The following is a 26,895-nucleotide window of genomic DNA, read 5'->3' on the forward strand; positions in this document are numbered from 1 at the left end:
TGACTCTTATATTCCAAGCTCCCAACATAGTTTAGGGGGCTTATTATGAAAATTTTCCCCAGTATATTAAAAATTAAAATTCAACCTAATTCCCAACCACGATCTGGCTTCATTTACAAAAAACTGGGATCAAAAATCAAATGTGTAGGAAAAGTCTCAACAAAATTGTGCGACAAATTGAATTGTGCAACTTTTTCTAATTGTTGCCTGAAAAAACTTGAATTTATCGTATTGTCGAACAAAAGATAATCAAATGAAAATCAGGGCAAAACAGTTTGAAACTCTCGACCATCATGAAGGCAAAAAACATATTCCAGTTGTTAAAGGGGCCATCTGCCATTGACTTTTCCATGACTTTGACAGGTTTTAGCTGGAGTATTTTAAGATTTTTAGCAGCTTTGACCCATAATAAATCTCAAAAAGTTTGAGGGGGTTTTTTTGTCTAAAAATTTGAATTTTTCCCCTTTAAAGTTGACCCAAAAAATTTTAGGCTTAATAAATAGGCCCCTTAAAGTCTTAATGCATACCCTTCCATCTGGAGTCTTTGGTCCTTTGTAAGGTGGTACTTCTCCAAGTTTGATTGGCCATTCTTCATAGAACTCCTGCAATTGAGCACATTAATGAGAAATTACACGGAAAAATAAAGTGCATTAAGTAATCCTTGCAAGTGTGTCTACAAGATAAATGAAATAATTATTACCTAATATTTAAGTAGGACATTTGCAATGAGTGATAGTAAATGTGGCTAGATCTTTCATTTGTGCAGAATTCTGGGTGAAATTATGTATATTCAGATTTAGATTAGGTTTTTATTATCATCACAAATATATAAAAATGCATAGTGAGATGAAATTTTCAGTCTTCACACCAGACTGAGACCTCTATATTTATAGTATATACAAAATGTATGCCGTGGCTTCAGATAGATGGAGAATAATGAAGATTTGGGGGAGGGTTAATTAGTGGTCTCGTTTACTTAGAGAAGGTAATAAGCTTATCTCAAAAATTGGTACAGTTTTGACATTTTTCCCCAGACTTCCACAAGGAGCCACTAAATGTTTTAGATCCATCAAATGCACTAACAGATGCTTAAATTCCTACACCCAGTTATTTGCTACTTTGCATTCTTCTGTTTTTTATGGGCAACGGGCAAACAGGGCACAGGATTTCTCATGCCACATCTCACCTTTTCTTTTGTCATGTCCAGCAATGCAACCGAATATCTCTCACAATTAAGATATATTCTAACAGTGTAAAGGGCCTTGTGGAACTGTCTTTCAATATCTGTTAATTCTTCAAAGACCTTGTTGGCTGTCCAAAGAAGCACCTACGTAAAGGGAAACGCAAATCAAAGACATAAAATATGTAAATGTTTAAAGGAAAATTTAAAAAAAATTATACATAAGCAGCCATATACATTATGACGTCTGTGTTGAAGCTCCGTTACCTGACTTTTCCTCGATTCAATATTGTGGAGGTAGGTGATGTGATTGTATTTAAGAGCAACAGATAGAAAGTTGAGATATTTGTGGAAAACCTGCAAATATAAATAGATTAAATGTATATATAATAATATATACCGTAAATAGTAAAGTGCTTTGGAAATCCTCTTTGACTATTTTTAATGAAATAAATATGATAGAGACACCATCATCCAAAAATTAAGTTTGTATTAATGGCATAACTAACTACTTACACCCCCATCCCCCACCGACCCACTCTCGTCTTAAACCCATGGGCCCTCTTCTTACCCACAAGTAGGCCCCAGGACTTCCCTTACCATGCCAGATGTAAAAGTGGGGTCCTTACCAGGCCCACTGCAAATAAGGGGGTCTGCTTCTCGTTACTTAACACCTTTGGTTTATATACTGTAGTAGATTTATTCTTGGGGAAAAAAGGGTAGTAATTCTGCCTGAATTACTACCCTTTTTTCCCCCAAGAATAAATTGGAACAACCAAGCCGTATCTTTATAATTATTTGGGATTATCCCTAAGGGATATGTTTGTACGGTGCCTTTTGGAGAGGAGCACAAAAAACAACCAATGCAATATAACAATTATACTTAATAATCTTCTCAAAATATAAAAAATTACCTCTTCATCCTCTTTTGAAAATTCATCAGCGTTTTGTTTGTTGACGGCCATTATAACAGCCAGGACTTCCTTTCCTTGTAAGATTGGCACTGCCAGTAAATTTTTGGTAGTGTATCCAGTTTGCTTGTCTGCAAAGTCTGAGAAGTGGGTGTTCTGCAATGAAAACATGTATTAGAAAACATCTATTTATAAGATATAAATAGTGATGGGCGAATTTATTCGCCAGGCGTGAATTTGCGGCGAATTTGCATGATTCCCCGCCAGCAAATAAATTCGTGAAACGCCTGCGAAAATTCGGCCGAAAAAATTCGCCGGTGTCCAAAAAAATTTTTCGCCAGCGTTTTTTCCGACGCCGGCGTCAAAAACGGGTGCCGGCGTCAAAAAAAATGGGCGCCGGCGTCAAAGACGGGCGCCGGCGTCAAAGACGAGACACCGGCTCCGTTTTGAGATTTTTTCAACGGCGCAAAATTCGCCCATCACTAGATATAATGAAATATAAAATTGTTTTTCTTTGCAACCAAAATGTGCTCCTTTCACGTATTATAGATGGTTTGTCAAATGTTGAGCTTTATAAACCTGTGAAGTTGTGCTTTTTTAATTTCTCTAAAATGCTAACATTTTCTGATGAGAAGTACAAAACTCGCATATACTGTAAAACTTCACCAAGTAAAATGTCGAGGTCCCATAGAGGTCAATGGGAACTGCGCTGATCCTATTGGACCATTTTTGCTAGTAATTGTCCGACATTTTTTTAGAGGTTTTTTTTTCATATGTAGCACACCCTTGAGTGTACTTTTGCTGTGTATTAAGGCTGTGTGTGACCAGGCTAAAACTGCTTGTAGTGTGCCCTGGACCCCCAGTGTACCCGTGCAACTCCCTGCAACTCCCGGTACCTGGTGTAGATCAATGCAGCAGGATATTCAGCCAGACAATTTCTTTGCAGTAAACTATAACTTGTTTATTAACAGAGAACAGTGGCAAGGTTGTAGTTCACAAGCACTTCGATGTTCACAGTAATCATAGAGTAGCTTCAAACAGTAGTATTCCCTCCAGGGGGCAAGGTGCAACAGACGGGCTAATATTCAATAGATATCAAAGGTACAGCAGCAATAGACTTGGGGAATAGTTACCACTCTCACTGGGCACTATCCCTCTGGTGAAGCACTTAGGCAAGGGTTTCTCAGCCTGAGGTCTTGTATCTTGGCACCAGACTTGATCCTCACCTCACCCACTGTATTCAGCCTGGGGTCTTGGGTCTTGGTATCCTATCTGGTCCTCAACTCACCCACTGTAGTCCCTGCACTAGTGGTTCAAATACCACGGGGTCCTAACCCCACTATTTCTCCTCGTTGGAGCCACATCTGCTCACTAGCTACCCTGTGCTGACTTTCACTCCTAGAGCGACTATTACTGTAATACTATCCCTATCTCACGCTTCACTAACTTTTCCGGCAGACCTGGACCTGTAGTACCTCACACTGAGGCAAAGTCCCAGGACAGACCCAGACCGCATGGTGCTAAACCCTTTTATTTTGACAAACAGTGCCATCTAGTGGACAATCTCCATGAACTTATTTGGACCCAGCAAGGGACATAGCTGCCTTTAGTTAACTAAAGGACCCTTAGGTGTCCAAATACTAAAGAGGAATGCCTGAGATAAATACACCCAAATCTCAGGGTCTCTACACATACTTTTTCTATTCATATTTTTGAATAACTTTCATGGCATTTGTGATTTTCGAGAAATAGATTTTAAAAGCTCTAAAACCACTAATGGAGGAATGTAATAAAAGTCGTCAACAGAAAAACTATTTGCAATGCGAAAAATTATGCCTTTGCGCGAACAAATTTTGCTTTGTGCGAATTTAATAAAGCTTTTGCAAGCCCGGAAACTGTTAGGCGACCACTTCCGACAGTGGAAGACTGTTGCTAATATATTAGTTTGCGCCAATGCGCAGTCAATGGGGGTTATGTAATAAAAGGCACTAAGTTTGCCCAGGAGCAGTAACCCATAGCAACCAATCAGCTGGTAGAATTGAATGGTCACCTGTTTCAAAGCAAACATCTTATTGGTTGCTATAAGTTACTGCTCCTGGGCAAACTTAGTGCCTTTTATTAAATATGGAGGAATGTAATAAAACTTCTTAATGAAAAAGTCGTTATGTTTGCTCCAAAAGTTACGACACCTTGAAACTCTTCTTAAGAGTGCGCAATTAAAATTCGCAATGAGCAATTAAAATTCGCAATGCAATAACAGTTTAAGGAACAATATTGCATTGCGAGATGTGCATTTTTAGTCTTATTGGTGTGAATTGTTTTGCTCTTTGCGACTTTAATTACATTCCCCTGTATAATTTTACCTTTGATAATTCTGCCCAATATGGTTCTCATTAATAAACCAGTTAAGTGATTTATTGGTATTGGTATTTTATGTACAAAACTACTAATTGCACTTGGTAAAGTTGTACATAGTCATTGTCATAGGCTGAATTTGGGGTTATTCGACCAGTAACCATATATGATGCCTAGTTAAAGGGATTCTGTCATCGGAAAACATGTTTTTTTCAAAACACATCAGTTAATAGTCCAGCAGAATTCTGCACTCAAAAGAGCAAACAGATTTTTTTATATTCAATTTTGAAATCTGATATGGGGCTAGACATTTTGTCAATTTCCCAGCTGCCCCTGGTCATGTGACTTGTGCCTGCACTTTACTTTGCATATTCTGTAACTCTGCTCCTTCCCTAATATTTTACACAAGCCATTCCCTTTTTACCCCATGTACCATTTACTCTAGCTTTCTCTATCAGCCCCCTGTGACCACACCAATCTAATTTCAATCCTTATTAACCCCATCTTCTCATAGGTCCCTTTCTGAAGTTTGCCTTCTGATGCACTCCATCCCTGTTGGAGAGAGCTGCATTACTATAGAATATAGAATATTTGGTAGTACTTAAAGGGGTTGTCAGAGGCATGTGTCCTCCACCACTGCTTCTGCTGTCAGAAACAAAACCCACTCCCTCCCCTCCTGGTGCTTTGCTGCTGCTGCTGCTGCTGCCACTTGTGCTGGCCGCCCCCAACCCCCATTTCTGATTGCACCACCCCTTTAGTTGCACCCTAGGCTGTTGCCTACCCTACCTGTCTTGCAGGCAGTTAACTGTAGGGCACAGAACACATTGCTTTTTAAAATAAAACATACAGTAAATAGAGCTGGAAGTAAAGCATGCTGGGGCCCCGTGGTGAAACACTGAAGGCTTCTTATAGTAACTCCAGCCCTGCAGACCCTGAGCAGTTTTCAATGGCTAATTTTGTTGTAGCTGATAAGGTGAGTGACATGTAACATTTAATTAAAGCATTTTTCGATGTTCCCAATGAAATGACCCTATATTTGGATTAGTTTTATAAGATTTTCTATTTGATTGGTTGTACTTTTACATTCACTCCTTACTATGTCCCTGGTGATGGAGTTAAGAAACATGTAATCTGTAGGCCAGGGCACACACTCCTGTGGTATGGAAAGCAAATAAAGGAAAGCCCTCAGGAAACACTCAAAAGTAGAGTTGGGTCCAACTGGAATGAGGCACCCTAATGTTGGTTGAGTAACTTTGCATTCTGCAGTGATAACTTTAAACAGAATCCTGGCTAATATTATCAGCCACCATGGTATATGTTCAAGTCAAGTCAAGTGGATTTTATTGTCATTTCAGCCATATACAGTAAATACAGTACATAGTAGAAACGAAATGGTGTTCCTCCAGAACCCCCCCCCCCCCCCCCGGTGCTTTACAACAACTCTAGTACACGGTCATGCTGGGCAAAGTGGACATTTCAGTTCCTTATGAATATATTCAGTTCAGTCCTTGGGAGTTGAGATACCTGATGGCTTGTGGAAATAGACTGTTTCGCATTCTGGAAGACAGCGCTCGAATACTGCAGTATCTTTTACAGGATGGCAGGAGGGTAAAGAGATCATGTGCAGGGTGGGTGCTATCCCTGACAATGCTGGTAGCCTTCTGGAGACAGCGCGTGTGGTCAATATCCATAATGGCAGGAAGCGAGACCCCAATGATCTTTTCCGCTGTCCTCACCACCCACTGCAGGATCTTGTGATCTGATACAGAGCAGTTTCCATACCAGGTAGTGATGCAGCTGCATAAAATGCTTTCAATAGACCCTCTGTAGAAATACTGAGAATGGGTGGTGGAAGGTGGACTTTTTTCATTTTTCGCCGAAAGTAGAGACGCTGCTGTGCTTTCTTCACTATAGAGCTGGTGTTAAGGGACCAGGAGAGGTTCCCCGCCAGATGTACCCCAAGGAATTTGGTGCTCTTGACAATTTCCACCGGAGATCCGTCAATGTACAGTGGAGAATGATCCCCACGTGTTCTCCTGAAGTCAACAACTATTTCCTTTGTTTTGTTTGGATTCATAGACAGTTGTTGACTTTGCACCAGTCCGTTACCCATTGCACCTCTTGTCTATATGCTGACTCATTGTTCTTGCTGATGAGACCTACTACGGTTGTATCATCAGCGAACTTGATGATGTGATTGGATCCATGACTTGTCACACAGTCATGAGTCAGCAGTGTGAACAGCAGTGGACTAAGCACACAACCTTGGGGACCTCCCATGCTCAGTGTGATGGTACTGGAGGTGTTTTTTCCCATTCGGACTACCTGAGGTCTCTTGGTCAGGAAGTCCAAGATCCAGTTGCAGATAGAGATGTTCAGGCCCAGCATGCTCAGCTTAACACTCAAGTGCTGAGGAATGATTGTATTGAATGCTGAGCTGAAGTCTATGAACAGCATACGTACATATGTGTCTTTATTGTCTAGGTGGCTCAGTGACAAGTGCAGGGTAGTGGCGATGGCATTGTCCATTGAGCGATTGGAACGGTAGGATTCAGAGATGACGAAAGCAGGCCTTTGATGTGTCTCATGACCAGCCTCTCAAAGCACTTCATTTTGGTGGATGTTATGGTGCGATAGGACGATAGTCATTTAGGCAGGACTCATGTTATATTAACAAAAGCTGTCAGAAATAAGCCAATATTGTGATGTAAAACAATCCAACCTTCTGACTGGTAATATGGTTGGTATTGTATGTGTTGCTGTTGGACAATAGTTGTTTGGACTATAATCACCCAGTTATTAATCTTTCTGTAGAAACACCAGATCTGTATCTTTGGTGCCTAGTATAGCTTAAGTTAGTAAAGGAGGGCAAGGATTTTTTGGGAAGTATTTTTTTAAGTAGAAAGTGGAGGAGCCTCAGAAATAGAACAGTGGGAACATAAAGTCCAAACAAAAAAGAACAGTACAGTGAATAGTCCCCTATCAGAAATGTTTGTAGAGTATACCCCTCAGATACCACCAAACTTCAATGTAGGAACATATTGTCCTTTATTAAATAATATCAACGCTGCCCTGCCATTCCTGTGTTAGGTGTTCCCCAATCATACACTAAAATCAGTTCCAGTCAATTAGGTAAGTGGATGTCCACATGTCATATGAGTAAGCCCTCAAATATTGGTGTGAGTGGAGTTAGGGTGATCTGTGGGTTACACCAATCAGCAGGATAAATACAGTATATTCTAATAAATGGTACCACTACCAGAAAAATCTTTTTAAATTGCATTCAGCTAAACTATGAAAACAATAGTATAGGAGGACACAGTATCGATGCTAAATTCCATTGTCATTCTGGTTCCTTTAGAAAAAAAGGAGATATCCACCAGGGCCATTGTATAACAATACTCATTTAGAGCCTGGACTTTCTGAGGCAACATTCTCAAAGCTGCAACTCACCACAGAACCAGAGTTGACAAGGGGCGAGGAACCAGTGATCAAAATGGCCAGGAAAGAATCAGAGTCATAGTCCATATCTAGTGCAAAGGTTGGTCCTGGAAGCAATTGTCAGTAGCAGAATCAGTAGAAAGGGAAGGGTCAAAAATCAGGCGGACGGGAATAGAGGTAAGGGCTTTCAGTAGGTTCTGCAGCAGAACAGGTAAATGGACAATGAAGGTTTAAATATAGCTAGACTGTGTATTTGAGCAAAGAACAAGGAGACCTCGTAGTATGCCTGTATGATGGTGTACTTGATGATGTATGAGACCCCATCATTCCTTTATAAATACGATTAGCTTTTAAGGAATAGAAGCAGCATCCTCAAAAATGTTGTGGGCTTCAGTTTTAACACATGCTTTTAGGGATCATTCCTGAAACCTGCCAGAGCTCTGAAAAAGTTGTTGTTTTGCAGTCAAACTACTCTTGATAATAATCATATTTCCATGCAATGGGTATATGCTGAGAAGTTATTCATATATTTGACTGCTCAGAAAAGGACCAATAAGTGAGCAGAACATGGATTCAATGGATTTTCTTTGACTTGCAGTTTAAAGAGATTCTGAAGCCATTATACTTCCTTTGAGCCAGGGTTTTATATCTATATTATATCTCACTAGCCTTTGGATCTATTCACAGTTCTATACAGTAACGTAACTAGAGGGGGACGGGCCCTGGCGCGGGATGTGCAGCCGGGCCCCCGCCCCCCTCTGTACAGCATTTTCTGTCGCCGAAGTAAGTGGTGTGCGAGCTGCCGGGGGCCCTGAGGGGGTGCGGGCCCTGGCCCAATCGCACCCATTGCTCCCCCGGTAGTTACGCCACTGGCTCTATAAGGACTGCAAAGTAAAATTGGTATGGAGGTGGATCTCTTTAATGCAATTCTTTCTAAAAGTTGAGTTTTTCATTTCTAAGGAAGATCTTTGTCATACACCAAACCTAAACTGCCTTCAAAATGGAGTGAACTCTAAATAATATGAACAGCTGCCATGAACAGGCCCCTAAAACTTAGGGGCAGATTTATTAAGGGTCAAATTGAAAATTCAAATTTTTAAAAAAAAATTTATGGTCAAAACTTTAAAATTCGACTAGGGAAAAACTTTCAAATTCGACTAGGGAATTATCTACACAGGATTCATGTTTTTTCTTTTAAAATTTGAATTTGATTTTCGAGATTTATTATAATCTGGCCCTTTAATAAGTAGAATTTGACTATTCGCCACCTAAAAGCTGTCAAATTCTTGTATAAGTCAATGTCAGAAGTCCAGTGACCAATTTGGAGATATTTGTAGCCTTCCTGGCAATAGAGTTTTTTTCTGAGAAAAAACTTGAATCGAGTTTGATTGAATTAGAATCAATGAATGATGAATTTGATGAATTAGAATCTTGTACCTTGTACATGAGCCACACCATGGGCGGATTTTCATTAAGGCTTGGGGAGGCTAAGCCTCCCCAAACCTGGCTGACACCTCAAAGAAAAGGGAAAAAATAATCTCCCTTACTGAATGCCACTGTTTAAACACGGGAAAACTCCTGCCCTGCGTGCCTGCTGTAGAAAATCAGTTACACTCCGATTGGAGCTTTCCCCTTGAAACTTCTCCAATCAGAGCACACCTCTCAGAACAGACTGCAAAATAGACCAATCAGCACAAAGAAGAGGGCGGGCCTGTGTACACATTAGGAACTGAAGGAACGGTAGAAGAGAAGGCAGATGCAGTGATAAAGACTACTCAACATGAGGATGTTTAGCAAGTAAGGAAATGTTTTGTGTTGCTACTGATGAATCTTTCTTAACCCTGAACTGGCTTTCATGGTGTTTAATTGAGCAAATACAAGTAATTTTAAGCCATGATGACTTCTGTTGAAACAGGGTCTAATATAAACACATCTACCCAGAGTCCCTTGCAACCCTCATTATACTTATTGCCAAGAGTTCTAGTTTGATAGTCTATGTTCCCACATCTCTGATAAAATGTTTCTCCTCTGATGTAATACCCAAAGATAAAGGTGCTGATTACTAGGGAAGTGGAAGTGATATACAGAGGCCTATATGTTAATTTTCTTTCTATAGTTCTTCAACCTTAGAAACCTGTAATTGAAAACCACTGTAACATTGCATTTATCATAACAAATGTAGAACTGGACATGTAGAGTGCTATCCTTATGGAATTAATTCAAGCTAAGAATGTAGTTAGCACCTTTAGTCAGAGTGAAAGTGTGTATTGCTATTTGATATAAGTTGGAAGGTTCTTGTATAAGAGCATTGTGAGTCTGTACTAAGATAGTGGTGTTACTCTATCCCATTGTGTAATACAGTGCTATGTCTCAATGACAGGCTCCCTGTGTTTCATTAGCTGTTTTTGTCTTTATCAATATTTGCAATGTTGACTAAATATATGACTGCTGTCCTGATCCTATGTCTGCTGTGGACTGTCTTTAGGGCAGAGACACACGCTCAGATTTGGGGAGATTAGTTGCCCAACGACAAATCTCCTCTTCTGCGGGGCAAATAATCTTCTCAAACTGCCTTCCCCTGCCATCGTTTTCCGAAGTCGCCCGAAGTTGCCTCACGAGGAAACTTTGGGCGACTTCAGAAGATGAAATGCTCGGAGTGCCATCTCACCGGCGATGTACATTCTAGCCGTCGGGAAGGCAGGGGAGGCAGTTTGGGGAGATTAGTTGCCCCGAAGAAGAGGAGATTTGTCGCTGGGCGACTAATCTCCCTGAATCTGAACGTGTTCAGGGGAAGCATTTATGACACTATGGCTGGGAAACATATATAGCTCAAAGTGTTAACATGGGGCTGAAGGGGAAAAACAGTGCAGAAACAAGTGGAGTGAGAGGAAAAAGCAGGCTATAAGGGAACAACATGAAAGAAGTGAATGAGATGAGAGTGGAGAGTGACAGAATTGGAGGAATAACAGAATTCTAAATCAAAGAGGCTTATAAGGAAAGGGAAGTGAAGGGAGTAGGGTCAAAATACAACAAAAAAGGAAAGAGGAATATATGTGAACATTGTTGTTGGAAAAAATACCTAGGTTGTAGATTAGTGACCATTTATGTGCCAGGTACATGAAACTGGTGTGTGAGGTGACTCTATGTAAAATTAGCATTCAATTTATTCTGCTATATTATGTGTTTTAATTTTACCCTGTCTTTTTTTGGGCCATTGTAAACATAAATATCATGTCTTTTCATGTTGAACAATGCACAGTTTTGAGTGTTTTTACACCCTTAATATTTTGATGTGGAACAGCTGTTGTACCTGCACTTCTGCATTGTGAAATCAGAAAGAGAAACAGGAGGTGGGGGTGTTAATTTTTTCAGCTACATCCGATATTAAATTTAAAGGGGTTGGTTCACCTTAAAGTTAACTTTTAGTATGTTATAGAATGTCCCTTTCATAGCAACTTTGCATTTGGTCTTCATTAAAAATTTAGTTTTTTTCAATGATATGCCTTCCTCTTCCTGCTCTTTCCAGTTTTTGAATGGGGGTCAATAACCCCAGCATCTAAAAATTATTGTTCTGTGAGGTTCAGATTTAGGGTCGGAATGGGCTGGTGGGACACCTGGAAAAAACCCTGTAAGCCCCAGCTCTTTTGGGCCCCATCAGCCCAGACCCGCTCCCTGTACTGCCGCTTACCTCCATGACCTGGGTAACGATATGTAGAAAAAGGTACGCGTGCATGGAGGTAAGCGGCAGTGCAGGGAGCGGGTCTGGGCCCAAAAGAGCTGGGGCTTACCCCGGTTTGCGGCTGGGATGGGGGCGCAGAGGGTGTTTTGTGGCTGGGGGGGCCCAGGGGATGGCCCTAGTGCGATTGTTACTTTTATTACATATCTTTCTTTTTAGTCCCTCTTATACTGGTGGCTGCAAATAAGACTTTAACAACACGATTGTTGCTGAAATACCAAATTGGGGAGATGTTGAGCAAAACTCTAAATAACTAAAAAAACACACAAAATTAAAAAATGAAGACTAATTGCAAATGATCTTGGAATATTAATGTCTGCATGATACTAAATGTTAATTTAAAGTTGAACAACTATTTGAAGGCATCCCATGTATGGCAAACTTTAGCCTTCCCAAAAATAAAAATCACCCTCCGCCTATGAGCCACACTAAGATATAATTAATCCTTATTGGAAGTAAAACCAGCCTATTGTGTTTATTCAATGTTTCTCGTAGCTTTAAGGTATGAAGATCCAAATTACAGAAAGATCTGTTATCTTGAAAACCCCAGGTCCCGAGCATTCTGGATAACAGGTTCCATACATGTACTGTGAAAATCTACAATGCTGTGTATTCAGTAGCACTACATATATACATCCATATACAAGTATGGGGCCTATTATCAAGAATGCTCAGGACCTGGGGTTTTCTGGATAATGGATCTTTCCATAATTCGGATCTTCATACCCGTCCTTAAGTCTACTAGAAAATCATGTAAACATTAAATAAACCCAATAGGCTGGTTCTCCTACCAATAAGGACTAATTATATCTTAGTTGGGATCAAGTACAAGGTACTGTTTTATTATTACAGAGCAAAAGGAAATTTGGATTATTTCATTATAATGGTATCTATGGGAGATGGCCAGTCCGCAATTCTGAGCTTTCTGGATATCAGGTTTCCGGGCAATGGTTCCAATACCTCTATAAAAAGGTATACATACTGTATATGTGGTCATCTTTTCCATCAGGAAAGCATTTATTTTGTTTTATAGAAAAATACAACACGGCGTTATTCTTGTATATACAGAGTCTGTATGTACTCGTTCTTAGGTGTTACAGTAGCTGCAGGAGATCATATGTACAACAGTTTCGCACATAATGGGCAGCACATCCCTTGGATTTCTCCTTGATCTTTCCTTTTATAATCAGCCTTATGAATTTAGCAGGATTATCCTCTAGCTCGACATTTGTTGGCAATGCTGAGCCTTAACCCACAGTGACAGCAGCAACAGCTGTTTTCTATTTTCACTATGAGTTTTATACCATATTCTGTATTCTGTTCTGTACATGTATAGATTCAAATTCCAGGGAAAACATTTTCAGTAACTCGATAAATTCTTTAGTCTATCACAGTAATTAAGAAATGAAAAACGTGCCCTGCCAAATTGGATTACTAGATTAACAGTTTGAGACATTTTTGGACAGGGGATGGGCTTGGGGTTGTACTAATAGTTCTCATCCACTTGGAAATATGCAAACATTTTAAACGGACATGGGGATTCTCCTACTGACAAACTGATATAAAGTATAATTTGATTTGTTACTATAGGAGTGTTGACTAGGAGTAAAGGTTTTACAATTAAACTACTGGATATTGTTGATTCACACTTACTTTATTGTTCATGAAATAAAACTTGAGGGTGAGCACCAGACAGGGGCGGAACTACCGGGGGAGCAGGGGGTGTGAGCGGGCCAGGGCCCGCACCCCCTCAGGGCCCCCCGGCAGTCCGCCCGCCGCATGTTCCCTGGCCAGTTCCGGGTGTACGGAGGGGGCGGGGGGCCCGGCTGCGCGTTTTATTGAAGGGAGTCAGTTTTGCTCACTGTAATAACTCAACAGGTATAAATTAGGGATCCACCGAATCCAGGATTTGGTTCAGGATTTGACCTGGATTGCGCCTTTTTCAGCAGGATTCAGATTATGCCGAATCCTTCAACCCTGCCGAACTGAATCAGAATCCTAATTTGCATATGCAAATTAGGGGTGGGAAGGGGAAAACATTTTTTACTTCCTTGTTTCGTGACAAAAGTAACGAAACAAGTAATTCCCCTCCCCGCCCCCAATTTGCATATGCAAATCCGAAATTAGGGTTCGGATTCAGTTCGACGGGTTGAAGGATTCGGCATATGCAAATTAGGATTCGGTTCGGCCGAGCAGAAGGATCCTGTTGAAAAAGACCGAATCCTGACCGAATCCCGAACCGAATCCTGGATTTGGTGCATCCCTATTTTAAACAGTTTGCAAACTGTTCCAACCAAAAATATAATAATATAATATGATAGGAACCAGAGTTCAAAGCTGTTGTTTGATATGGGTAAATGGACTCATATTACTAGATAACCCTTAGCGTCCATACAAACGTACATTATAAGAGGAACAAAAACAAAAATGAAAGTATATTTAAGTTCAGATTCATTTGGAAGACAACTTGTACCCCAATAAGCACAGAGGGCATTTTCGGTTACAGTGCCACTTACCTTTTTCACATCAGGAACATTAAAGGACTTCTTAGTATGAGCAACCCATCCCACAATCCCAATGTCCAAAGGGAACACAATTTCACTTTCAGGAGCTACTAAGTTGTCCTCAAATTTAGAGGTTTTTGTAATATTGAAGAGCCTTGTAGCCAGCTCTGGAATACTGTTCCGTGACCGGAACGTAAACATGCTACAACAGTCTGCTTGTATCAGATATGCCAGCCTCTGGAGTACTTTGTGAACAATCTTCTCCATGTTACAGTCATCTTGTATTTCTTTTACCAGCTCCAACAAAATGTCTGCTTCTTCTATCTTGGTCATCTCACGAAAGGAAACTCCATCTTTTAATACCAACTGTTTATTGTTAAATAGAGCCCCAACAGTTTCACTTCGAAGTTTCCTGTCAAAATATTCCTTTGCAAACTGAGGGTTGTTTTCTAGATATTTCTCGATATCTTCTTTCTTCATCTCCCCCATTTTTGTAGGAACTTAAATGTTTAACATAAATTCAACAACATCTGCTTTTGTAATGAAAAATGCCTTAGATAGAAATGCCTGCCTTCATGCAGCAATGTCCATGCTGTACATTATGGTCATAATCTTTGCAAGTATTCTTTCAAAATCCTCGTGAAACCTCTTGCTTGAGATCTGACAGAAGGCACTGGCTTAGTGTCTTCTTAGTGCTGGATTCTGAAGACTGCTAATTAAACAGATGTCATGACTCTAAACCAATGGCACGCTCTTAGCTCATAAATCCCAGGAGAAATCATTTCAGACAAACCAATCCATTTTAGAGTCGCAAGTGTGCACATTTGTAAGAATATAAAATAGAATGTGCCTCTTTAATCTTGGTTTAATTCGTGATTTACAGGAGGTGCTGGGCTGGGTTTTTATGAATGAAAGACATGTTCATGTATTAAATAGTCAAAGCCAATGTGGAAGGAACATGGCGTGAAGCTTGTACCTATTGTGACAGCCAGGTTTTCCTACTTGGGTGGCACTTTGAAAACAATTTACTATAGTCTTACTTTTAGAGGCAATTTATACTCACAAGAGTAGCATACAAAAAGTAACACCTGACAGTACTGGGCAAAGAAGGGAGCACTGGCAGCAAAAAAATACTTTATCTTTCTTCTTTAATGAGCCTGTGGGTTTTTTAAATTATTTTTAAAACTCTACAACCTATCATCCATCTACATACACTAACTTAGGGGCTCATCAACATTTGAAAGCAATGTACAGATGGAAAAATCATGTGATACAATTTCCTATAATTTTTCCTTCTTGGTTTGATGGCTGAGCTCTAAACATGGCCAGGCTTTGAAAAATGTAATTTACAGATCAATATTTGGTCATTTGAAAGAGTTTTACCTGCTGCCCTTAGTTATATCAAGTTTTAGAAAGATTTCATTCTTTAGCAAATATTAGGGGGCCCAATAACTTTTACATGAACTCACCAGCTTTTAGAAACTACATTTTTGAGTATTTTTCTTTTAATAAATCTTGATTATTCAAGTTTCGGTAACTCAGAATTTGTGATTTCTGCAGCGAAAAAACTCAAATCATGGTGAAATCTCAAATTCAAATATTGATAAGGTGTATAGGTGTAAAGAATCAAATTTGCTGCCTGTGTGCTATGAAGCAGAATGTACAAATCCACTGAGCGGAATGTCATGTCAAGAGACAGTGGGCAAATTCACTAAGATTCGTAGTTGCGCCAGGCGTAACTTCGCCGCACTTCGCCACACTTCGCCAGGCGTAGTTTCTCCAGCGCTTCGCAAATTCACTAAAATCCGAAGTTGCGCTCAGGGGTAGCGTAAGGTTGCGAAGTTGCGCTAGCGTTGATTCGCTAAGTGAAACGAAAGTTACGCTAGCGAAGGCTAATTTGCATACGGCGCCAAATTCAAATTTCAATTGAGGAATACGTATCAGCACTAAAAATGGCTAGAAAACCTTCAAAACCTCAAATAAAAATTTTATTTTGCCCTACACATGTGCCCACTGTCTAGGTAAGTTGCCATGAGTCAAGAAATGTAGGGGGGAAGGAGGGGAGCCCCAAAATTTTTTTCGATCTTTTTCAGCCTATCACCCATAATGTAGAAAACACGCCAGCGTTTTTTGGGACTTTTGACTTTTTTTGAAGCAATCCCTATCTACTCTATTGCGCTTCGCCTGGTCTGAGGTGGCGAAGGAATTCTAGCGTAAAAGGTAGCGTTCAGTACACTGCGCGCATTAGTGAATTTGCGTAGTTACGTCGCTAGAGAAACTTCGCCAGGCGTAAGGGTGCGAAGTAACACTAGCGAAACTACGCCAGCGTTCGTTAGTGAATTTGCGCAGTAACGAAAATGCCAAACGCTAGCAAAGTAACGCTACCGTTCGGCACTTCGGCGCTTAGTGAATTTGCCCCAGTAGGTAAAGGGCAACATATAAATACTTGAACATGTCACTGGCTAAGAAGAAATGAAGCTCTGTCTTTATAGCAAGAAGTCATATTTTGTATTGCAATTCCCAGTTAATCGGGTTGTACCCTAAAAAACATTGAGCAATCTTGACATGGAACATGAAGATCACTTCAAAACTGCTGCGTGCACTTTCACAAACCAGAGGTCAGCGGTGGATTAAAACATAACTTTATTTCCCCAACAATTCTCCTCCTAATAAAGTTACGTTTTAATCCACCGCTGACCTCTGGTTTGTGAAAGTGCACGCAGCAGTTTTGAAGTGATTGTCGGCTAGACCTCCCTAAGCTACGGGTTTGGGGCGTTGCACCCGAGCCAGAGTCCTGGAGTGGTGAGTAACCTGACTTGAATGCATATGAGAGTAACAATTTAAGCGACTGGTCCGGGGCATTTGCACCTGGACCCACCCAGTTTAAGGGTGAGCGATTTTAAGGAGGATTTTTTTTTGTGTGTTACCGCATTGTATTAAAATTATTGGCTGCAGGGTAAGAGCATATCCAAAAAGTATTTTTTATAAATATTTATGGAACATGAAGAGTAGACGACCTATAAAGAATAACAAAGAATAACAAAACTGACAATGAGATTTGCTTTGATAATAAAATTCTTTATTATCAGTTGTTCTATAAACCACTTTACTGATATGCCATAGGTAGAGATGTCGCGAACTGTTCGCCGGCGAACTTGTTCGCGCGAACATCGGGTGTTCGCGCTCGCCGGAAGTTCGCGAACGTCGCGCGACGTTCGCCATTTTGGGTTCGCCATTGTTGGCGCTTTTTTTTGCCCTCTCACCCCAGACCAGCAGGTACATGGCAGCCAATCAGGAAGCTCTCCCCTGGACCACTCCCCTTCCCTATAAAAACCGAAGCCCTGCAGCGTTTTTTCACTCTGCCTGTGTGTGCTGAAGAGATAGTGTAGGGAGAGAGCTGCTGCCTGTTAGTGATTTCAGGGACAGTTGAAAGTTTGCTGGCTAGTAATCGTTTTGATACTGCTCTGTTATTGGAGGGACAGAAGTCTGCAGGGGTTTGAGGGACATTTAAGCTTAGGTAGCTTTGCTGGCTAGTAATCTACCTTCTACTGCAGTGCTCTGTATGTAGCTGCAGTGGGCAGCTGTCCTGCTTCTGATCTCATCTGCTGACTGCTGCAATAACAGTAGTCCTTGTAAGGACTGCTTTTATTTATTTTTTTGTTGTTTTACTACTACTACTACTACTACTACTACTATAAGAGCCCAGTGCTATTAGTCTAGCAGTGTTGGGGAGTGGGACTGGTGTGCTAATCTGCTGCTCCTAGTAGTTCAGCAGCACCAACTTTAATTTTTTTTTTTAATATTCATTTTTTTTTATTTTACTTTTTTTTATTTTACTACCGCTGTAGTAGTGTATAAGTTGACCTTTTAGGCATTATTTGCCCTGTAGGCATTATTTGCACACTGTTTTCTTCAACCCGCCATCGAGCTGTGTGACCTTGTTCACATTCTGTCTAAATATCCATAATATTACCGTCTCCAGAAAAAACACCGGAGTCACTTTTTTCAAGCAGCCATAATATATTTTACGTAATCCGTATCCACCGCTGTAGTAGTGTATACGTTGGCCTTGTAGGCATTATTTGCACACTGTTTTCTTCAACCCGCCATCGAGCTGTGTGACCTTGTTCACATTCTGTCTAAATATCCATAATATTACCGTCTCCAGAAAAAACACCGGAGTCACTTTTTTCAAGCAGCCATAATATATTTTACGTAATCCGTATCCACCGCTGTAGTAGTGTATACGTTGGCCTTGTAGGCATTATTTGCACACTGTTTTCTTCAACCCGCCATCGAGCTGTGTGACCTTGTTCACATTCTGTCTAAATATCCATAATATTACCGTCTCCAGAAAAAACACCGGAGTCACTTTTTTCAAGCAGCCATAATATATTTTACGTAATCCGTATCCACCGCTGTAGTAGTGTATACGTTGGCCTTGTAGGCATTATTTGCACACTGTTTTCTTCAACCCGCCATCGAGCTGTGTGACCTTGTTCACATTCTGTCTAAATATCCATAATATTACCGTCTCCAGAAAAAACACCGGAGTCACTTTTTTCAAGCAGCATTCATATATTTTACGTAATCCGTATCCACCGCTGTAGTAGTGTATACGTTGGCCTTGTAGGCATTATTTGCACACTGTTTTCTTCAACCCGCCATCGAGCTGTGTGACCTTGTTCACATTCTGTCTAAATATCCATAATATTACCGTCTCCAGAAAAAACACCGGAGTCACTTTTTCAAGCAGCCATAATATATTTTACGTAATCCATATCCACCGCTGTAGTAGTGTATACGTTGGCCTTGTAGGCATTATTTGCACACTGTTTTCTTCAACCCGCCATCGAGCTGTGTGACCTTGTTCACATTCTGTCTAAATATCCATAATATTACCGTCTCCAGAAAAAACACCGGAGTCACTTTTTTCAAGCAGCATTCATATATTTTACGTAATCCGTATCCACCGCTGTAGTAGTGTATACGTTGGCCTTGTAGGCATTATTTGCACACTGTTTTCTTCAACCCGCCATCGAGCTGTGTGACCTTGTTCACATTCTGTCTAAATATCCATAATATTACCGTCTCCAGAAAAAACACCGGAGTCACTTTTTTCAAGCAGCATTCATATATTTTACGTAATCCGTATCCACCGCTGTAGTAGTGTATACGTTGGCCTTGTAGGCATTATTTGCACACTGTTTTCTTCAACCCGCCATCGAGCTGTGTGAGCTTGTTCACATTTTGTCTAAATATTGATAATATTATCGTCTCTAGAAAAACCACTTGAGTTACTTTTTTTCAAGCAGCATTCATATATTTTACGTAATCCGTATCCACCGCTGTAGTAGTGTATACGTTGACCTTGTAGGCATTATTTGCACAGTGTTTTCTTCAACCCGCCATCGAGCTGTGTGAGCTTGTTCACATTTTGTCTAAATATTGATAATATTATCGTCTCTAGAAAAACCACTTGAGTTACTTTTTTTCAAGCAGCATTCATATATTTTACGTAATCCGTATCCACCGCTGTAGTAGTGTATACGTTGACCTTGTAGGCATTATTTGCACAGTGTTTTCTTCAACCCGCCATCGAGCTGTGTGAGCTTGTTCACATTTTGTCTAAATATTGATAATATTATCGTCTCTAGAAAAACCACTTGAGTTACTTTTTTTCAAGCAGCATTCATATATTTTACGTAATCCGTATCCACCGCTGTAGTAGTGTATACGTTGACCTTGTAGGCATTATTTGCACAGTGTTTTCTTCAACCCGCCATCTAGCTGTGTGTATTATCGTTTCCAGAAAAACCAACTGAGTTTTTGTTGTTGTTTTTTTAAAAATAATGCCAGGCAAAGGCAGGCCGCCACGCAGAGGCCGTGCTAGGGGCCGTGCTGCTATGCAATCCTGTGGCCCTAGCAAATTGCCCAGTTTTAAAAAGCCAATGACCCTGAACTCCCAAAATGCTGAAGAGGTAGTTGACTGGCTTACACAGCACACCCCATCCTCTACCGTTTCTAACTTTACCACAACATCCTCCTCATCCTCCACTGCTATGGCCACCCCACGTAACACTTCCTCCACCACCGGTGCCCCTTCTTCACTGGGGTCAGAGGAGTTATTTTCCAATGAGTTTCTTGAACTGAGTAATGCGCAACCATTATTGCCAGAAGAAGATGAAGGAGATGAGGACCTTACACCAGATTTAATTCTGGCAGAGAACACGATAGAGATGGACATAATGAGTGATGAGGAGGAGGTCCCCGCTGCTGCTTCCTTCTGTGATGTGTCAGAAGAAATTGATGCATCTGAGGAGAATGATGATGAGGAGATTGATGTTTTGTGGGTGCCTAGTAGAAGAGAGCAAGAGGAGGGTAGTTCAGATGGAGAGACGGAGAGTCAGAGAGGCAGTAGGAGAATAAGACTTAGAAGAAGCAGGGAGGACAGCCCGCAGGGATCAGCAGGGCAACAACATGTATCGGCACCTGTGTTCAGCCGGCCAACGCACCCGCCATTGCCGCCAATACCGCCAACTCCGCCAACTTCTACTGTTACCGCCAGATCGCACACTTCCAAAAAGTCAGCAGTGTGGGATTTTTTTAATGTGTGTGCCTCTGACAAAAGCATTGTAATTTGCAATGAGTGCAGTCAGAAACTGAGCCTTTGGTAAGCCCAACAGCCACATAGGTACAACTTCTATGCGAAGGCACATGAGCGGCAAGCACAAAGCACTTTGGGAGCAACACCTCAAAGGCAACAGGCAAACTAAAAGCCACACTCCTTCTGGTCCAGCATCTTACTGCTCTACCTCTGCTCTCCTTGACCCGTCTGAACCACCCTCCACTCCGCCTTCCACCTTGACCACCTGTTCCCATTCACAGTCATCTGCCACCAGCCAAGTTTCTGTGAAGGCCATGTTTGAGCGTAAGAAGCCAATGTCTGACTGTCACCCCCTTGCCCGGCGTCTGACAGCTGGCTTGTCTGCACTCTTAGCCCGCCAGCTTTTACCATACCAGCTGGTGGACTCTGAGGCCTTCCGCAAATTTGTAGCAATTGGGACACCGCAGTGGAAGGTACCCAGCCGCAATTTTTTTTCTAAAAAGGGAATACCACACCTGTACCAACATGTGCAGAGCCAAGTTACCGCATCTCTGTCACTTAGTGTTGGGCCAAAGGTCCATATGACTACTGACGCATGGTCCTCCAAGCATGGTCAGGGCAGGTATGTCACCTACACTGCCCACTGGGTGAACTTGGTAATGGCTGGGAAGCAGGGAATGGGTAGCTCAACAACAACAGTGGAGTTGGTGTCACCGCCACGGATTGCACGCGGTTCTGCCACCACCTCTACTCCTCCATCGCTCTCTACCTCGTCTTCTTCTTCTTCTTACTCTGCTGCTGGGTCCTCCTTCTCCTCCTCCACACCTGTGCACCCCCAGCTCCCCCTAGGCTATTCGACGTGCCAGGTACGCCGTTGTCACGCTGTCTTGGGGATGACGTGCCTGGAAAGCAAAAACCATACCGGATCTGTACTCCTGTCATCTCTGCAGTCACAGGCCGATCGGTGGCTGACCCCACACCAACTGCAGATCGGAAAAGTGGTGTGTGACAATGGAAGCAATCTGTTGGCAGCGTTGAGACTAGGCAATTTAACACATGTGCCCTGGCACGCCTTGCTGACATTCAGCAGCGCTACAACATGCCAGTCAGGCGTTTGATTTCTGACAGCCAGACTCGCTGGAATTCAACGCTCCTTATGTTGGAACGTCTGCTGCAACAACAAAGGGCCGTCAACGAGTACCTTTTTGAACTGGGTGGTAGGACTGGATCTGCACAGCTGGGGATTTTTTTCCCCCGTTACTGGGTGCTTATGCGCGATGCCTGCAGGCTCATGCGACCTTTTGAAGAGGTGACAAATATGGTCAGTCGCACCGAAGGCACCATCAGCGACCTAATACCCTTCGCTTTCTTCCTGGAGCGTGCCGTGCGACGAGTGACAGATGAGGCTGTAGACCAGCGTGACGAGGAGCTGGAAGCGCACGATTTCTGGTCGGAATCACCAGAACGAACCCAGGCACCTGCTGCAACGCAGGGAGAGGTGCCAGAAGTGGAGTCAGAGGAGGAAGGTGGCTTTGTGGAGGAGGAGGAGGAGGACCAACAGGAGCAGGCTTCCCAGGGGGCTAGTGGTGACCTTTTGGGGACCCCTGGTCTTGTACGTGGCTGGGGGGAGGAGACCGTGGATGATGCAGTCCTTGATAATGAGGAAGCGGAGATGGATAGCTCTGCATCCAACCTTGTGAGAATGGGGTCTTTCATGCTGTCATGCCTGTTGAAGGACCCCCGTATCAAGAGGCTTAAGGAGAAGGACCTGTACTGGGTCGCAACGCTACTAGACCCTCGGTACAAGCATAAAGTGTCAGAAATGTTACCAACATACCACAAGTCCGAAAAGATGCGGCATTTACAAACCAGCCTGCAAAACATGTTGTACAATGCTTTTAAGGGTGATGTCACTTCAGGAACTCATCAACATTCCAGGGGCAGAGGTGCCAGTAATCCTGCCACGAGCACACCTGCAAGGACAAAGCCCTTTGGCCAGTCTGTAACGTCAGACATGCAAATGTTTTTCTGTCCAAGGCAGCGCCACAACCCTTCTGGATCCACCCTCAAAGAACGCCTCGACCGGCAGGTAGCGGACTACCTGGCATTAACTGCAGATATCGACACTCTGAGGAGCGATGAACCCCTGGACTACTGGGTGCGCAGGCTTGATCTGTGGCCAGAGCTGTCACAATTTGCCATGAACCTCTTGTCTTGCCCAGCCTCAAGTGTGCTCTCAGAAAGGACCTTCAGTGCAGCAGGAGGGATTGTAACTGAGAAGAGAACTCGCCTAGGTCACAAAAGTGTCGATTACCTGACCTTTATTAAAATGAATGAGGGGTGGATCTCGGAGGGTTACTGCACGCCGGAAGACTTGTTCTGACTTCTATGCAGCTGTCCTTCTCTTCAAGCCTCATGACTCCACACACAGCTGTCCTTTAGCGTCCTCCTCCTCCCTCCGCCACCGTTACAAACTAGGGTGCAAACCCTACTGGTTTAATTTTTTCTGGCCTCTGTGCTTCAGTGGCTGCAACCAAAAAAACTGGGCAAACAATGTCTACAAGGTCAACGTATGGCAAAAAATGACTATTTTCAGCATTTATATGGCATATTTTTTCTGGCAACTGTGCTTCAGTGGCTGCATCCAAAAAAATGCATATTTTCTGCATTTATATGGCATAATTTTTCTGGCCTCTGTGCTTCAGTGGCTGCAACCAAAAAAATGCATATTTTCTGCATTTATATGGCATAATTTTTCTGGCCTCTGTGCTTCAGTGGCTGCAACCAAAAAAATTTATATTTTCAGCATTTATATGGCATAATTTTTCTGGCAACTGTGCTTCAGTGGCTGCGACCAAAAAAATGACTATTTTCAGCATTTATATGGCATATTTTTTCTGGCCTCTGTGCTTCAGTGGCTGCGGCCAAAAAAACTGGGCAAACAATGCCTACAAGGTCAACGACGTTGACCTTGTAGGCATTGTTTGCCCAGTTTTTTTGGCCGCAGCCACTGAAGCACAGAGGCCAGAAAAAATATGCCATATAAATGCTGAAAATAGTCATTTTTTGCCATACGTTGACTCAACGTATATGGCAAAAAATGACTATTTTCAGCATTTATATGGCATATTTTTTCTGGCAACTGTGCTTCAGTGGCTGCGACCAAAAAAATGCATATTTTCTGCATTTATATGGCATAATTTTTCTGGCCTCTGTGCTTCAGTGGCTGCAACCAAAAAAATGTATATTTTCAGCATTTATATGGCATAATTTTTCTGTCAACTGTGCTTCAGTGGCTGCGACCAAAAAAATGCATGTTTTCTGCATTTATATGGCATAATTTTTCTGGCCTCTGTGCTTCAGTGGCTGCAACCAAAAAAATTTATATTTTCAGCATTTATATGGCATAATTTTTCTGGCAACTGTGCTTCAGTGGCTGCGTCCAAAAAAACTGGGCAAACAATGTCTACAAGGTCAACGTATGGCGAAAAATGACTATTTTCAGCATTTATATGGCATATTTTTTCTGGCAACTGTGCTTCAGTGGCTGCGTCCAAAAAAACTGGGCAAACAATGCCTACAAGGTCAACGTATGGCAGTTGTTTAAAGAGAACAGTAGATTACTAGCCAGCAAAGCTACCTAAGCTAAAATGTCCCTCAAATCCCTGCAGACTTCTGTCCCTCCAATACAGAGCAGTATCAAGCAGATTACTAGCCAGCAAACTTACTATCATCTGTCCCTGAAATCACTAACAGCTCTCCCCCTACACTATCTCTTCCAAGCACACACAGGCAGATTTTTCAGATACATTTTTGCCCTTGATCCCCCTCTGGCATGCCACTGTCCAGGTCGTTGCACCCTTTAAACAACTTTAAAATCATTTTTCTGGCCAGAAATGTCTTTTCTAGATGTTAAAGTTCGCCTTCCCATTGAAGTCTATGGGGTTCGCGAACCGTTCGCGAACCGCTCGCGTTTTTGCGCAAGTTCGCGAATATGTTCGCGAACTTTTTTTCCGACGTTCGCTACATCCCTAGCCATAGGCAGCAGAAGATGTTTTGGTTTGGAGGGGCAGGAAAAAGGATATTATTAGCCATGCCTTCTTTTGTTCCAATGCCAATTTCAAAGGCACTCCCTTCAAACAAGTGGGTCTTCAAATTGTTTTAGGAATGAAACTGAAGCAGCAGCGCTCAACATAAGCCACAACAACTATATAGTTATTTTCTTTTCTGAAAACCAAAATATATCTGGTTGGTATTTCTTGAGTAAAACACAGTCTCCTTTCGTTTCATGTGACTATTATAGGTCTTTTTTGTTCCACTGAAGTAACTGGCTTTTGGGCAAAATGCTCTTCATATTACTACAGAATATAACTTTTATCTGAAAGATCTGATCTGGGCATGATGGACACCATCATGTGGATAGCACCGAAAATGAAATAAAATTGTTACAGAAAGGCTTTACAATGTGCAGAACCTAAGAACATTCACATTGGATCTTTTTTAGTAGGTGAATAATGGTAAAGTTTTAGGGCCTTATTTATCAAAGTCTGAATTGATCCGAGTATTTTAATCAAAAACTAGAATCCACTATTGGATCTTATTTATTATTAAAAAAAATCATGATTTAATCGGATTGGTGACTTTTGTTCCAAATCGCTCAATTTTTTTCAATCTTTCTCCCAAAAAGCCTGAAATTTTTTTTGATTTTTGCCTTAAAAATCTGAAATAGATGGATTTTGGGGCTAATTCCAGCGCAGACCACAGAAACTACCAAATAGGATAGTGACATCTCCTATTAACTTTTATACAACTTCGGTAGGTCTGATATGCAGGGTTTTCAGATTCGGACTTTTTCCATCCTCATAGTATATTAACTCTTGGTATAAAAATTCTAGTTTTTATTTTCCACCAAAAATTATTTGGCAATCGGACTTTAATAAATAACCCCCTTAATGTTGGGGCTTTAGTGGTAGTTAAAGTTTATATTATATTAGAGAGGCTAACTTTAACATCTCATAAATTATATTTTATTCACCATCGTGGCTATTCCAGAAAACATCAGGAAAACGTAGAATTTAGGATATGCTTCTTCAACCGGGACAATAAATATCTTCTACAAGATACAATTTCATCACCATATAAATTATGTGTGCATTATTGTGCACTTCTCTGGAAAATGTTTAACAGGTGTTGTTCACGTGGAACAGCCTGACAAATATTGACTGAGAGGCACCATGAAATGCCTGGACAGTGAAGAAAACAAATCTTTCCGATAGATAAATAAAACCAGTTCAAGGAGCGCATCTGTTAGTAGATCTAGCACGTGACTATAAGCACGTAATGTTTAGGTGGACCACAGCTTGGGGGACTCTATAATATTGTATTTATTACTGCAAAATTATCATGGCAAGGAAATTAGCATATGCACACTGGCTTGAGTGTTTCATTAGAAACTGAAAACTTTCCTTGCTGCATTGATGAATGTAGTTGGTATTCAACATGGTATTAATGGACATAGTATTCATGAAACCTGAGCATTAGAAAATCAACATGCGTTCATGATGATTACAAATAGAACCATACAGGAATGTGGGAATAACTGACTGAAATTAATAGATGTATATAGGAGGCCCCTCAAGCTTCTTAAAACAAGGTTTCCTACAATTATGTCAGATCCAAAAAAAATAGCATATTTTAATCGGTTACATTAGTGTTTTTTTTTTTTTTTTAGATCTTCTGGGTTCAAGTCCTTGTTATGGCCTACTATCTGTTAAGATCCCCCCACCCCTATATATATGGTTATAGATATAATATAACGTTTGTGTGTAAGCCTTAGTGCCAGAGTTACACAGCTATCTAAGACAACAAATATTTTTATCCTAAGTGCTTCCAGTAGGGTTGCCCTCTGTCCGGTATACTGCACTACAAATAAATAACTCTACCATGTCAAATTTAATTCCTAAGCCAACAAGTGTATTTTTTTTAGCTGTAAAATTAGTGGTGTAGGCAGCCATCTCCCATTTTGCCTGGTCATGTGCTTTTTAGTGCTTAGGGTAAGGCCACACGAGGAGATTCGGGGAGATTTTGTCGCCTGGCGACTAAACACCTCGTCTTTTGCGCGACTATCTCCCCGAACTGCCTTGGCGTTTTTCCCCATAGGC

The 26,895-nt window shown here is 41.5% G+C and overlaps 1 protein-coding gene across 1 annotated transcript in view; it reads right to left on the reverse strand.

The window, feature by feature from the left end:
- pde6c.S (phosphodiesterase 6C S homeolog) overlaps positions 1 to 14,793 on the reverse strand; it is a 35,552-nt gene extending 20,759 nt beyond the window's left edge. The window contains exons 1-5 of the mRNA XM_018228411.2: positions 14,140 to 14,793; positions 2,095 to 2,247; positions 1,448 to 1,537; positions 1,187 to 1,327; positions 528 to 602 (exon numbers count right to left, since the gene is read on the reverse strand). Of these exons, the coding sequence (XP_018083900.2) occupies positions 528 to 602; positions 1,187 to 1,327; positions 1,448 to 1,537; positions 2,095 to 2,247; positions 14,140 to 14,616 (936 nt within the window). The 5' untranslated portion in view covers positions 14,617 to 14,793. The remainder of the gene's footprint in view (positions 1 to 527; positions 603 to 1,186; positions 1,328 to 1,447; positions 1,538 to 2,094; positions 2,248 to 14,139) is intronic.
- Positions 14,794 to 26,895: the final 12,102 nt, after the last annotated feature.

The sequence above is a fragment of the Xenopus laevis genome, chromosome 7S (assembly GCF_017654675.1).
Source record: "Xenopus laevis strain J_2021 chromosome 7S, Xenopus_laevis_v10.1, whole genome shotgun sequence".
Taxonomy (NCBI): domain Eukaryota; kingdom Metazoa; phylum Chordata; class Amphibia; order Anura; family Pipidae; genus Xenopus; species Xenopus laevis.